The 15,154-nt window shown below is 34.6% G+C and overlaps 1 protein-coding gene and 1 non-coding gene across 3 annotated transcripts; one reads left to right on the top strand and one right to left on the bottom strand.

Moving 5' to 3' along the window:
- The first annotated feature begins 4,709 nt into the window (after positions 1-4,709).
- Positions 4,710-13,914, top strand: LOC111794756 (uncharacterized). Of its 2 annotated transcripts, XM_023676893.2 has the most exons (12): positions 4,711-5,052; positions 6,194-6,304; positions 8,586-8,672; positions 11,657-11,710; positions 11,853-11,998; positions 12,087-12,231; positions 12,319-12,456; positions 12,561-12,632; positions 12,714-12,787; positions 12,913-13,054; positions 13,453-13,531; positions 13,612-13,914. In XM_023676893.2, the coding sequence occupies exons 1-12, from the start codon at positions 4,855-4,857 to the stop codon at positions 13,707-13,709; spliced, it is 1,344 nt and encodes a 447-aa protein (XP_023532661.2). In that variant the 5' UTR covers positions 4,711-4,854; the 3' UTR covers positions 13,710-13,914. The 2 variants fall into 2 exon arrangements, with proteins under 2 accessions (XP_086980420.1, XP_023532661.2); XM_087124294.1 differs by lacking the exon at positions 6,194-6,304 and having other exon boundaries at positions 4,710-5,052.
- A 936-nt stretch (positions 13,915-14,850) lies between these two features.
- Positions 14,851-15,154, bottom strand: LOC147792697 (signal recognition particle RNA). The gene has a single exon (XR_015421277.1).

Below are 15,154 nucleotides of genomic sequence, written 5' to 3'. Positions count from 1 at the left end.
TGTTGGATGATGGAAGTCCCACATCGACTAATTTAGGGAATGATTATGGGTTTATAAGTGAGGAATGCTAACTCCATTGGTATGAGTCCTTTTGGGGAAGCCCAAAGCGTAAGTGGACAATATCGTGTTGGATGATGGAAGTCCCACATCGACTAATTTTAGGGAATGATCATGGGTTTATAAGTAAGGAATGCTAACTCCATTGGTATGAGTCCTTTTGGGGAAGCCCAAAGCGTAAGTGGACAATATCATACCATTGTGGAGAGTCGTGTTCGTCTAACAATAAGTTCTCATAAGTTTCATGCATTCTAAAATGCATCTCAGTCATACAATATGAACTTGATGGAAGTTTGAAGAATGTTGTTCAAATTACCACAAAATGTAGCCAAAATTTATTAAAGTTGAACCGAAATTGCAATCAATTTCACATAAAGAAGAATCAAGTTTCATTTATGCAACAAGGACTTCAAGTGATCATAAAGTACGAAGGTTACAAACTCATGAAATTCTCGTTCTTGGAAGGTCAAGATTTTCATTTTGAGGCTACATAAACCATGTATGTTATATCTGTAAATGAGACCTGGAAAATGTAGTAGCCAAGAGTAAGTTTCTTTACAATTCTATATAGTCTAGATTGCAGGTTTAGAATCATTCAAACTTGACATGATCGACCTTGCTTGTGATTCGAATCTCAAACAAATGCTCTTACCTTAAAATACTTGATCAACAAGATACACTATCGCTCATGACAGGTTCACTAAGAGAAAATTAACTGACAAATTTCTTAATAATTCCCACAAGTACATTCATTAATCATAAGTTAGTTCTATAGCTATCCGGAGCTCGAACAATCGAGTCAGGTTTACGATTCAGGGCTAGTTGATGAACCCCTAATCGTCCATGTATATCCGCATAAAATCACATACATGAACAAATCATCATAAGTCTCAAGTTTAATCATCATAAGTCTCAAGTTCAACCACTCTAAAAGTGCAACGGTGGACCCACAAACTCCCTAATAATTTCCATAAAGTATAATCAGACATCATAAGCTATTGCTATAGTTATTTGGACCCTTGACAATCGAGTTGAGTTTACGATTAAGGGTTAATTGGCGAACCCCTAATTGGCCTCGTATAACTGCATGAAAATCACTAGTATGGTTAAATTGTAAATAGATAATTAGCATAACAACCTAAACGTGGATACTTAGTCATATATAAATTTTTGTTCGAATAGGTAATCCAGTTTGGTTAAACCAACATCAGTCACCCGCATGGCAGTCGTTCAGCCCCTCATCTTTCACGATTTGTAACTTACATTATAGGCCTCGACAATGACTGCTTCCTTCTACAATATTTTAGATCTTGTCATGCTAGATCCATAGACATAACAATCATGAATTTTATTAAGAATTGACGAAGATATTTGATAACTCTCTGATAGTAAAGTTATGTCGAGCAGAGAGAATAATGAAGGAATATATGGCCAAGAACAATGCCACTAGTGGAAGCCTTCAAACAAATGTTCAACTATGTGAGTTCTTGAAAGATATTCCCACCAATTTTTTTTTCAAGAATTTACGGTGGTGGCATTGAGTGAAGAATGTAGTACAATATTGAAAAATAAAATTCTACTAACTTGGAGGGAAGAAGCTAGGTCGAGCATGGTTTGATTTGGGATCAAACATTAATCTAATGTCACTGTCCATTTATAAAAATTTAAGTACCGGTGAAGCTAGACCAACTGCAATCACCCTTCAACTAGCACATCGATCTTTCACTCATCCAGGAAGCACGATTGAAGATATCTTAATTCAAGTGAACAAGTTCATATTTCTAGCAGATTTTATCATTTTGGATTACGAAACGAATCATGATGTACTAATTATCTTGAAGATATCATTTTTAAAAACGGGAAGAACATTGGTAGATGTCTACAAGGGAACTATAATGTTGAGAATGAATGATCAACGAATACAATTCAATGTCAATGATAGTCTGGAGTATCCATCAAATAGAGAAGAATGTTCAACAATTTATGAACAAGTAGTGAATCCAGCAGACAGTTTGAAACAACAGCAACAACAATAATTTCACCGAACAGCTAGCAGGATTGGAGAAACTCATAAGAGTTTTTGATTCATTGAAATTAGAGGAAAGAAAAAGTTAACCAATGAAGTCATCTCTTGAGGAAGCATCCCAGTTAGACTTGAAATCACTGTTGTCGCCCTGTCCGGGAAAAATGGTTGGATGTAGATCCTTCACAAGGAAGATAACTGGTATGGAGGAGCCCTGGTCGGCCTCGTTTATTGCCTTTTGGATCGATTTGACCATTTTTTTATTGATTCGGCACCCATTATCATTGTTCTGACCATATTGAGCTAAATTGAGATTGTGAGTGTCTTGGAAGGTCGTTGGAGTACATGAGGTTATCTAACAGTTTCACATCAAACTTTGCTAAAATTGTCTATGATCAAGGTAAGTGAACACTCTATTGGACGCTATAAGCTAAGTCGGAAGACTAGTCACTATATGTGGTGATGTATATTAGCATGTAATTATAGCGTGGACATAGTATGAGGTAAAATCATGAGTTGCTATTAGAATAGTAATGTTGATGATGCAAGTATGTAATCATGTTATGATATGGTTATATGATACTCGTGTAGATAGAAATGCTAGCCATTAAAAAAATGATGATATTATATGAATAGGCATTATCTATGCACTATTTCCAGTTCACAAATAAGGAAGATAGCGTTGGAGTGGAGGTGACAGATGTGATAAGTTAAGTACGACCCGGAGAGATACATACTAACTATGGGTAGAAAGAAGGAGCCATACATATCTCTTATACTACCCGTGATCGACAGAGCAGGAAAAAAAAATGAAGTTAGAAAGCGATATGATAGGTGGTAACTATCTTGTACTGTTATGGGCCGATGTATTCCTACAGTTGAAAGATAGAGTACATATAGTTCTTTGTTCGACCCTAAACTATATGGTTTCTTACTGAATTAGCTCATGAGAAACAATCGGTCGCTTCATCTAATTTCATTCTATACCCTCCCTCACCTTCGTATCTGTTGATCCCTATCTCTTTTTCTTGCATCCATCTTGGGAGCTAGCTATACTGAAAAAGATTGCAAATTGACGTCAGTCTTCTATGCTATCATCCTCCCTATTCCCCATCAACTTCAAGGCAACAAAAGAGGACGTAGGGGGAACAACATCCAAGTTCTGACAATCCAACAATATCAACCTGCTTCTCAGCAAAGAAAGTTCCACTCACAAACCTCTCACTTGAATTACGAGGACCTACACATATTAGTACAATATAACGGAGTCCCCGGCTAGAACCACACGTGCAAATTTTCCTGCATGTTGCTCGTCCGTGCTTTCCAACGCACTGCCTGTGACTCAGCATGAGAAAATGGGGAGGCTGCACACTTTCGTGTTCAGAGCATTGTCCGAGTGAATAGGCAATTTTAGAGGTTGGGTTGGTTCCGTTTCTAGCCTACCAACAATTTAATTTAGATGCTAGAGGCATACCCGAGGAAAGTCTAGGTCCGCGAGATATATTGTGCATTTTTATTTCATGACACCTCATGCATATGTATGTTCACGATCCATGATATTTTTTTGAAAATGATTAAATGTGACGATATGGTCACAACTATATTAACTATAACTTTGACGACATGGTCAAGTGAGAGGGTGGCGATATGGCCCCAAAAATTTTGTGGCAAGGTCACAACTTGGTAATATGGTCCATATATTTTTCGACTCCAATAATGGTATCGTTTACTAGATATTTTTTTAATACTCTAACCATTTTTTAAAATATTTTATTTTCAAATAAGAAAAGTGGCTAGCCGTGTAGATGGGTCTACGGCATAGTAGTACTTATATATATTAAAATTAAAATTTTTTGAAAGTACACCCAAAGTTCAAAAATATTTTTTTAAAAATTAATTTAACCTATAATTTGACATAAATAATATATTAAAATGGTATAAAATTTTATTATACTAAATTAATAAAGATATTCATAAATTTTTTTGTATTTTGTCTAAAAATATATGTAGATTTTAAAAAATTTCAATAATACTTTTAAATTTTAAAAAACTATAAAAAATACTCTTATAGTTAGTTTTGGATGAAAACGGTTAGCATTTTATTTCAAACATATCTTTGAACTTTCGACCGTGCTTAAAACTTTTTTTTTTTGAAGTTCAAAAAATATATATTATGTTTAAAAAAGTACCCCTTATAAAAAAAAGTTCAAAAAAAATTCTTAACATCGATATATAGATGGAAACGTTCATCGACACCTCATAAATTATCTCTATTTTTAATGTTACTTTTGAAAGTTCATGAGTATTTTTGAAATATTAACGATAAATTATTTTTGGTGTAGGTATGAGAATATTTTTTAAATAAATTATTAATTATTTTTTAAAGAAAGATATTTAAAAAAAAAAAAAAAAAAAAAAATTTAAGGGTGTCATTAAATTTTTTTAGAAGTTTAAAGACATTTTTAAAATAAAGATGAAATTTATAAATATTTTTATTAATTTAGAGAATATTTTATGTAAGGGTAGAATAAAAAATTGTAATAAAAAAGGTATTTTTGAATATTTTTATACGATTAGAACCAAATTTATTTGAAATTAGTTAGGATTTGAAAGCAATATATATGGAGGTGTGGGATGAGAAAGAAAAAGAATAGCATTCCTTTAAACCGACTTCTGGTTGAAAACGAAATCAAAGCGAAGCTTATATAAGTTGAAGATTTGCAAGAACAACAATTTTGTGCAGAGAGCATTTGATCGACAACCAACCTGCATTCATGTTTAAAATGGCGAACAACGAATTCAAGTGGGGAAGTATGAAGATGACCCTCACGGTTGATGAATCCCGAACGCTCTACTCTTTGCTAGCAGGAGGGGATGAACGCCCGTTTCTGGACATCATCGCCGATTTTACATCCAAGATCCCTCGCACTCGTCAATTTATTGCCTGTTATTCCCTCGCTATTCTCTTGGAGGTCATTCCATCCCTATCCATGTTTTCTCCTCATCGTTTTCTGTTATGATTTGTTCTGATTTACACATGTTTACGTCCGAGTTTAGGGCCCTGCTTTATCTGCAAATCTTGTTTCTTCTTCGCCTTCATTTACATGGCCTGCCGTTTCGTTATGTTTTTTGTTCTAGGCCTTGGTTTTTCTTTGTTTGCCCGGTTGTCCTCCTCGGTGCGTGATTTGAAGTCAGGCATCTCCTCATTTGTCCCTTTCTTAAAAATTTATGATTCTAACCTGCAATTACTATTCTCCGCACCAACCTTGAAAACCTACTATGGATGTATTACCTAAATCGATGAGATTGTGGCTACTGAAACTGTTATATATATATATACATATACACATTTACATTGGGTCTGTTTCGAGGCCAAAGAAACGGCGTCAAAATATTTCTCCAATCTCCATTCGATAAATTATACCAATTTGTTTCGCTTCGGGTCATCTTGATAACATTTGTTTTTATAATGCATTTGTCTTTCATTAAAGAAAATAAAACTTTTACGTGTGGCTGAAGATTTTGTTTACTGAGTTCAGTACATGCGATTGGATCTTAAATCGTCAATGCTTTTCACTCTGTCGAGTTAATCAATGTGTAGGATTTTTTCTCTTTTTTTTGTCATTTTTAATTTAGTCTTAGATATTTGGGGTCTTCACTTCCATATGTAGTTTCGGTATGCAGTTCTTTTTAAGAATGTCTGTAGCACTGCTCTTTCTTGAATGTTTGGTATTACAATTCTTTTTTTTTTCTTTTTGGTAGTTTTATCATTAGTATGGAAGTCTTTTCTTCTATAATGAGTGGTTTGGGGTTTTCCCTTTTGTAATTTCGTTCATCAATAAAATGGTGTTCTCTTTCCTAAAGAAAAATGTTATTTCTTTTTGGTGTTTTTCTTCCATATTCAACTGTTTGAACTCTTAAGACGATTGGAACACGGTCTTGATTCCTACTATAGAATTTATCATACCTGTTTGGATAGTGAAGGTTAGATTTCCGTACCTTTGTTGTGTCTGTTCCCAATCGTTTCCTTATCTTTTGCATGAAATCCTTTTATGATGAAGGATTAACTCTTTTTGTGCTTATTGATTACTGATTAATGGATCTAAAATGCAGCCAAAGAAGTTGCTTCATGCCACACAACGTTTAGTGGGATTTTCTATTCTTCACCAGACATATTCCTCGCAAAAATCTTCTTCTAATCCGTTTATATCTTTTATTGTACACGTAAGTACGCTACCTAATGACTTAGTAACAAGAGGCATGTTAGAGTTTTTGTTCTCTTTACAATTCGACTAAAAGTTAAATGTCATTCAGTTGCATATGGATGTTCATGTTTTACAATTTAGTTCTTGCTAAATGTCAGCAGCCTGACACCACTGTGTAATGTATGCTATCGAGGAACTTACTATTGGATTGGAGTCCTTTTTGTAGTTCTTGTTAACCTTTCTTCTTGATCCATTTATTTATTTATTTATTTGTATTGCCCTTGTGTATTATTCTCAATAAAAGTTGGTTTCTTTATTAAAAAAAAAGGCTATCTTTTCATAGTTCTCTATTATGTGCCTCACAAAAAAAGCCCTTACATTCTTTGTGCTTTGCACTTAAGCCTGTAAGGTCTAGTCCTCATTTTTTTGTAGTGCGGCTCATGTTTTAAAAAAAGACTGGGTGAGGTTTCTTCTTTTACTTTAGCCTCCACTGAGCTGCCCCTTGGGATTGATTGCGGCACTGATTGCTTTACAGTAGTCTTTTTATCAGTATGTCAGTGATTGTTCAATTAGAAAGTAATAAATATACTTCTCTGAAATTGTAAAAGAGCTCCCTTCAAACTAGATAAGAAAAAGAAAAAAAAAAAAAAAAATCAAATAGTGATTTAACTTCTAAGACAATTGATTAATTTGCACTTCTCTATCAACTATGAAAAAGAAGCCAATAACGAAGCAAGAAAGTTGTGAAGGCATTGGTGGCTGTGTGAGAGACCTTTGAGTTTTTCTGTAGGTCTTTGGGGAAGGACTGGAGTGAAGTAAGGGGATGTGTGGGTGTGACTCAAGCAGCAGGATGGCAGATTGTCATAGGAAACGTAAGAGGAAGACTATTTGTTAGAACACATTCCTTCACTGCCGTTTCGCCTTCAGGGGATGGATCTTTACTTTTGAAGAGCTTGGCCTCCCGTTTTGTTTTTTGAATATAGTGGAAGTTTGGCTGTTAGAAGCTTTGATGGGTGTAAGCTTCAAGGCAATTACAAGCCCTTTGGATGTGTGATGTGGGAATCATCCTTTGGTTAATTTGGATGGAGATGATCCTCAGTATTTTTGTGGATGTGATGAATACAGAGGATGCTTGTGTTTAGAATGTACAGCACTTGGCTACTTGTCGGGTTCCAAATCATGATGATTTTTTTTGGTAATTATCGTCTTTCCTTCTATGATTTTGGTAATTATAGTCTTGCCTTTCTATGATTATTACGAACTGGAAAGCCTTTCTATGATAGTTTACTTTTGGGAGGGGTTTCCTTCTACCCTCTGCCCTTAGGCTGTCCTCTTTTGTGTTCTTCATATGCTTATCAGATAAATTTCATAGAAAAAAAAAAAGGAGATGTGTTGTAGCTGGGTACAGTGTCATGGTGACGGATGCTTGGCAGGATTGCTCTTTAGTTCAGGAAGGTGTGGCAGATCTTTAGGAGAAGGTGTCTCTCAGATGCTCTGATGTGGGGTTAGGTAGTGCCTAATGCTAGAAATAGACACTATGGTAGCTCTAGATTTTTCCATGAGTGCAGGTCTTCTCATTTCTTAAACAGGTATTGTGGGAAGCTGCTGAACTTGATTATGAAGTTTTTAGAGTGTGGCAGGGGTGCTTTTAGGCTATGGGATTGGTTTGTTTCCCTGGAATGTTATGATGATTTCTGAAAGTAGAATATTGTTGTTTTTTGAGAGAAAGAAGCCACTTAACAAATCCGTTATTTATTACAATTTGGAGTTTTCAAGACCCTTTCAAGTATTCAGATTTTCAACCTTGTTCTCTCTCAAATGCTAAAAATTGCAAATTCAGAACTGAGAGCGTTGTATGGTATGAATTTAGGGTAACCAAGTTCCATGGATATCTTTTAGATCCTGAATTGCACTCTTTCTCCATCAACCTATCCTATTGAACAAACATTTTTTCTCCATTCCCTTCATCTCCCTCTCCCCTGACCTCCCTAATTGAGGGGCTATTATCCACTTGTGTAGCTGCTGAGCTTCACTGTTGATTTTTATTTTTTCTAGTACCTCCATCTTATTTTTTTTATTCTATGTAAAATCATTTCAATTTTAAAATATTAACAATGGCAATATTTTAGAAGTGATTTGCAATGATTATCGATTGCTTTCAATTTCCCAATCCCATTTCATGGGTTTTAGCAAAAAGAAATTATTTCTACAAGATGGACTTGCAAAGAAATTTTCATTGCTTTCTGAATAAGGTTAATTTTAGAAACTTGAGTTTTTCTGCTTCGTATTCTGGGTGTCAGGCTGCTTCTGACGAGGAAGCTGAAAATTGTGAGAGGGCATTTATTTTCCAGCTTTTAGCATCAGACAGCTCCAGTGATGGCAAAGAGGTACAACTTTTAATTAATTACATTGATTTTAATTGGCCATTTTGCATATTTTTAATTGTTTATTATAATTTCTTGTGCTTTTTGGTTTGGAAGATTTTGTGCTAGTAAATCATAGAAACTTAGTTATGAGGAACCATAACTGGATTACAATTGTTCATGGTTATTGGCAACATCCTATTTGTATGCGTTGAAATTTCGTTTATTATGGTGAGTTAATTTCCCCAACCTTTCCATGAGGAATCAAAACTTAGTCCCCTTTCAGTTTGTTCTATCCCTAGATTTGGGGTTGGGATTTGGTTTTACTATTGGAGGCCTCGCCCATTAGTTCTTTTCCTTCCTCTTTGTGAGTTTATGCTCTTTTTTTCTAAGGATAGAGGATAAGGGTCCGTTTGGTTCTAAATAAAAAATTAAATATCTGCATAAATTGCCGATACTATTCACAGAGAACAGATATATGAACATGATCTGGGAGCCAAAAGACAAAACAAAAAAATAAAATAAAAAGGAAGAAAAAGAAGAATAAGAAGAAACAAGAGGAGGAAACATAACTTTTTGTCGAGTAAGTGAAAAGTTTCAAGTTTAATTGGAAAATGACAATAGAAACAAATTTAAAAACCTCACCCACCAAAGAACCCAAAGTTACATTTATTCTCCTTACAGTGGCAGAACAAATTGCATGTATTCTTATAGGAATATTTGCGGACAAAAATGAGTTGCAGATGATTCCTGGCTGGTCATAGCTCATATGCCAAACGATATTTTATTTTATTAATTCTCCAATAACTTGGTACAAGAGGGAAGTCCTACCTTTATAAATATAGGTAAGGTTAGGGGTAAAAAGGCTTAGTTACAATAATACTTCACAATAGTAAAGTCAATTACTCTACTAACTAATCCTAAAAAGCTCAACAAAATAAACCAAGATAATTTCAAATAAAACCTCTAACTATCCTACATCAATCCCTCTCCTAGAGAAATATTTGTCAACGAGGAGGATAATTTCTTGTCCAGAGGTTAATGGGTAGGCAGATGTAAACAACACATTTGAGATGTTGAGATCAAGCGATGTTTTGACAATATAGGCATTTTCTGTTACTCAGTTCATGAATCGACAATGACCAATTGCCCTCTTTTTTTCATTTAGCTTGTCATATGTACCTATGGGAAACCTGTTATTTTCTGAAATGTACCTTGTCTTGTATCTTCTTGATTTGATCGGCTGCTGCTTCAACATCAAGATCTAAACTTTTCAAACTAGAGAAATACATTAGGTGAATAGTTAAATGAGGAAATTTAGTATACACTATCTTAAAAGATATTTTGCACATAGATCTATTCTTCAATTTGAATGCAAATTCAACTTGTGGGGGAGCCTGATGCCATTCTTCAGCATGCCACCACCAAGTCATTGAATTTAATTTTTTGATGTCCTAGTCTCACCTCAGTTTGACCATTAGTTTGAGGGTGGGTGACAAGTTGTATTGTATTTTAATGGTCAACTATAAGTTTTAGTCCCTATTGTTTGTAAGTTTCAATATAGCTCCTTATTTATTAACAATTTTCAATTTAGCTCCTCACAACTGTTAGTGTTAAAATTGGTTGGTTCTCCTTTCAAGGGACAAGCCTTCATTCTGTGGACTAATGCAGTTTATGCAAATTCATGGAGGCTTTGGTTTGAAAGGAACCAAAGAGTTATTAAGGGACTCGAGGCCAACTTTATTGGCTTTTGGGATTTATTTGTTGTCTTTACTTCTATTTGTTGTACCCTTTCGAAGGGGTTCTGTAATTATAGTCTTTCGAATATTTTTGCCGACCAGGGCCTTTTTATCGTAATCCGGTGGCTTTTTGGGGATTGTCCATTCTCCTTCTTCTGTTATGAGCCATTTTGATCTTAGTCTCATTTCCTATTTTTTTTAAAAAACTACCCGACTCTTATATAAAAAAAAAAAAAACTACCTGACATAATATTTATTGGAAAGTAGGAGGAATTAGAAGCTTTTCTCTTTTAGTTGATATTTTCCTCTAAATTTTTGTCAATTCATCATGTATTATGTGATGTAAATTTCTTGCAAGTCAATTATAACATTCACTAACTATGAGAAGCTCAATTGAAAATTTTTAAAACATAAAGAATTAAATTTGAACTTTTATTTAAACCATAGCCACTAATGAACCAATACCCAGATATTAGGGAATTAAATTTACATTTTGTCTAACATTAACTGCCCACCAATTCAATGTTAACAAAGCTGTCATACGTTGACTATAGTCCAGGAAGTTGTTAAATAATATAATATCAATGATAAGTTTGCAACTAATGATTTCTTTGTAGATAACACTCATTGTACTGCCTTAAATTGATGTAAATGCTCCCCCCTTCTAACTATAGTCTTTCTACCTTAGTCACTAATTGGAATTATGTTTTGTAGTCCGCCCATGGTGGTGGGGTTCTTCTCTTTCTTCCGTATTCTTGTCCTTTATATCATTTCTCAATGAAATCTATCCTTTACTTGAAAAAATGTATCAACTACATTTTTTTTATTCTAGACTTATGCTTGATGGAAAAAATAAAATCTTTGTATAAATGCTTCACCTAGCTTGCATGTAAATTTGGTCTCGCAAAGACTGGTGAGCATCTAACAAATAATATTCCCATTGTTTTAAGGCTCATACTTAGACCCAAATACATCTCTTGATTAAACGTGCTCTATTTATTTATTTATCTTGTTTTTAAGGCTAAGACTGGATGGTGGTTAGCTTGTCGTTTAGTGACTTAAAACTTAAAACTGGATGGTGGTTAGCTTATCTTGTGAAGATGTGTCTTGTGTACATCTAGACTTCGACCTTTTCAAAGTGAACTTCCAGCGTAGGATGCTTTCTGTTGCATTTTGTTCAGTTTATGCCTAGTATTGTTGTACTAATCTTATTTTAGTATATAGATAATTCTCCTTATATAACTCATGATGGGGATGTCTGTCTTGCAGTTCCTGAAAAAGTCTGCCTCAGATTACATTGTACATTTCGATCCTTCATTGCATGTAAGACAATGAAGCCAACCTGAACGTAATCTGACTTTTTATTTGTCTACAGGAAAACCATCAAGAGCTCTGCCCACAAGTTCTATTGTGGGAAGAATCGAATTGTAATATATATTTAATGCCAAAGGTTTGTTTTATTCAGGCTTTACCTAAGCGAGAGCAATTGCAACAACAGTTTTGTGATGAACTCCAAGCTCAATCGTTTGATTGCTTTTCTAAAGATGCTTCCGTGAGAAATGTGGTCCCAGACCCTGATGTCCCACGGGGTTGTGATGCAAATTCTGTGGAGTAAGAGTTCTCGTATCAATGATCTATGTGTTGAGCTTAATCTAGCTTCTGCACTATTTTGTTATTTATATGATGTTGGACATCTTAGGTTTGACCAGCAACCTGGAGTTGTACCTAAAGTGGGATCTGGAGAAAAAGATGTGGTGGGGTTATTGTCTAATGTATCACCTCGAGGATCAAGTCCTGAGTGGATTAGGCCTCCTCCACCAAGGCTTCCGACACAGAATGGAGAGGTGAGATACATTTTAACTGTCTCCTTTATAGTTAATGTATTTAGTCTAGAGCAGACCTGATTTATACCTGGCAAAGCCCCTTTACAGTTAGTGTGGTTGAACGTTGACGATGATCATGAACTTTCATGGGACCATGAAATTTGTGTTGATAGTAGTAGAGGTGCCGCTGCGAGGGACTTAATTGCAAAAGCTGTGAAGGGCCCTCTTATACCTGCTGAACACGAGGTTCAAATACTTCTGCAGTTACTTTGTTATCACGTGAATTTTTTTTCCTTGCATAATGAATGCCAAAGGATGAAATGACTCATTGTTGTTCTTTGGTTGACCAGCAAGCGGTGGAGGAGTTGGAAAATGACCCAAAGCTTGTATATCATTGTGGACTGACACCCAGAAAACTACCTGTATGTGTTTTTGAATCATATCATGATTTCACTAAAAAAGAAGTTCTGCCTCATCTTTGTAAATCTTTTTCTTATCAATAGGAACTGGTGGAAAACAATCCTCTAGTTGCAGTTGAAGTTCTAAAGAAATTGATTAATTCCCCTGAAATTGCCGAGTATGGATTGTAATCCTTGTGTTGAATTATTTTATCGTGCATGTCCTGAGATACTGTCGTTCTTTCCTTTTTTTTTTTTTTTTTTTCTTTTTTTCCTGTACTCATTCCCACACCTTTCGTTGCAGGTATTTTCATGTGCTTGTTAACATGGACATGAGTTTACACTCTATGGAAGTTGTCAACAGGCTAACGACAGCTGTTGAACTTCCCTCTGAGTTCATACACATGTACATCAGTAATTGTATATCATCATGTGAGAACATTAAGGTACGCATCTGTACTATACTTCCTGAGTTTACAACATTTGGTAGTTGAGGACTCCTATTGTATGCTTGTTTTCTTGGATGCCCGCGTATTTTCTTTCGTTTTTCTTAATGAGCTTGTTTTCTTACCCAAAAGAAAGAAGAAAAGTTACAGCATTTGAGGCTTTAAGTTCTTATTGTCTTGTATGGCCCTTGAAGACACGTACACTTCTATGAACTTACTCTTGTTTGAATTTTTGGTTCCTATGAACTCGACCTCTTCCCTTCAACCTTTGCTTGCTTGGTTGCCCCTTGAGAAGGATTTGGGTCATTAGTATTTTATGTTTTCTTGATTTTTATGTTCTGTAAGAGAGCACCTGTTTAAGATATGGAACATTTTTAATTGTTCTTATTATTCCACAGGACAAGTACATGCAGAACAGATTAGTTCGACTTGTATGTGTTTTTCTACAGAGTCTGATTCGAAATAACATCATCAATGGTAAGTTCCTGTCATATGCCTCTGCTTGAATTAAATTGTTGGTTGATAATTTGAGTATTTGGTGGTGTTGTTGGTTGCAGTGAAAGATCTTTTCATCGAAGTTCAAGCTTTCTGCATCGAATTCTCTCGCATTAGAGAAGCGGCGGCGTTATTCAGGCTTCTTAAATCTTTGGAATGAGACAGACAGACAGAGTGCTTGCTGCATCTCAGCCGCCATCCTTTTTGTAAATAGCAATTGTTAGCATTTTATATACTCGAGCCTTAGGATCCCTTCTCTCCTCTCTCCTCTCTCCTCTCTCCTCTCTCTCCTCTCCTACTGTCTCTCTGTTATGGCTTAGCAAACATTTGACTAAATATATATTTGGCTTAGCCCACTTCCCATTCGCATTTTGTTATGGAGTAATATGTCTCTATTCAGTGCTCTTCAATTCGTGTTTGTCGTTAAATCGTTTGACTTTAAAACTATTTTTAATTTGTAAGTTTGGTTAGAATTTTAATGTTTTCGTAAGAAAAATGAAATTTATTTATGAATGTTTCTCTAAATATTTATGATTAATGAAAAATTTTAATTTTGAATATGAAGTTAAGGATTCGGATATAGTGATACAAAGATAAAAATTTTAAGGAAATTAGAGAACATCAATGTATAGGTATCATATTAAAGAGATAAGAAATTGTGATTATAGGAATCATATTAAAGAGTAAGTGGAGGCACATGTTTGGTATAGACTAATGTCATATTTACACCTTAAAAACTTAAAAACTAATAATTTAATCTTAATGATAATTTTAATTATTTTATATGTAATTCAATATTATCAATATATACAAAATCTAAATTTATTGGTGTAATTTTGGTCTGTGATTTTGCAAACTAAAATCAGTTTAAAAAGAGTTCTTTTTTGGGAAATATCTAGGTGAGAATTCCAATATTTAGGTGTACAATTTTGAACTATCAAAAGATTTAAGCTCACATTTTTTTCTTTTTTCTTTTTTACATTTTTTTATTATAATTAATTTAAAGATAAAAAGACATTTGATAATCTTGTCTCTTCTTATCTTTAATAAAATTGAGTTCTGCTCGTATTAATTTTTTATGTTTTTATTTTTCTAATACAACAATATATATATATATGTTTTTTAAATCAAGCGAAAGTTTTGTTCATGTTTTCTTTTTTATCCTTACAAATTAACTATTGAAATTTAAAACTTTAATAAAACAAATATAAAAACTATTATAAATCAATAATTGTTATTAATTATCGTAAATTTTCACTTTTATATCCAAATATTAAACAAAACAATAATAATAATATAAAAAAAATAGTTGTTAGGGTGAGAACTACCCACCAAGTATTATTTGGGCCATGGAGTACCGGCCCGCTATCCTTCCACCGACAGGAGTGGGAGGTGACGCTGCTCTGTGAAGCCAGCCTGACGCGGTTTCCTCCATCTCTAAAGGCTGACGCCAATGGACCTTCGCCCATAGACAACAGCCCAAATCCTTACTTGGAATGGACAGGCCAGATATTCACTCCATGGGCCCTACCCAATGGGCTGAACCAATCTCCAACTACTCTAATGCCCTCATTTGAGTTACAAGCCCGCATTACCAAGCTCGGC

This window comes from Cucurbita pepo, chromosome 5 (assembly GCF_057944985.1).
Source record: "Cucurbita pepo subsp. pepo isolate OVF chromosome 5, ASM5794498v1, whole genome shotgun sequence".
NCBI classification, from domain to species: domain Eukaryota; kingdom Viridiplantae; phylum Streptophyta; class Magnoliopsida; order Cucurbitales; family Cucurbitaceae; genus Cucurbita; species Cucurbita pepo.
This window is presented reverse-complemented; position numbering and strand designations above follow the sequence as displayed.

Bases quoted from the DNA above. Each gene is read 5' to 3' on its own strand.
- LOC111794756 (XM_023676893.2), top strand. From the start codon at position 4,855: ATGTTTAAAATGGCGAACAACGAATTCAAGTGGGGAAGTATGAAGATG. The intron at 12,457-12,560 runs GTTCAAATACTT...TTGGTTGACCAG, and splicing joins TTATACCTGCTGAACACGAG to CAAGCGGTGGAGGAGTTGGA. The intron at 12,633-12,713 runs GTATGTGTTTTT...TCTTATCAATAG, and splicing joins TGACACCCAGAAAACTACCT to GAACTGGTGGAAAACAATCC.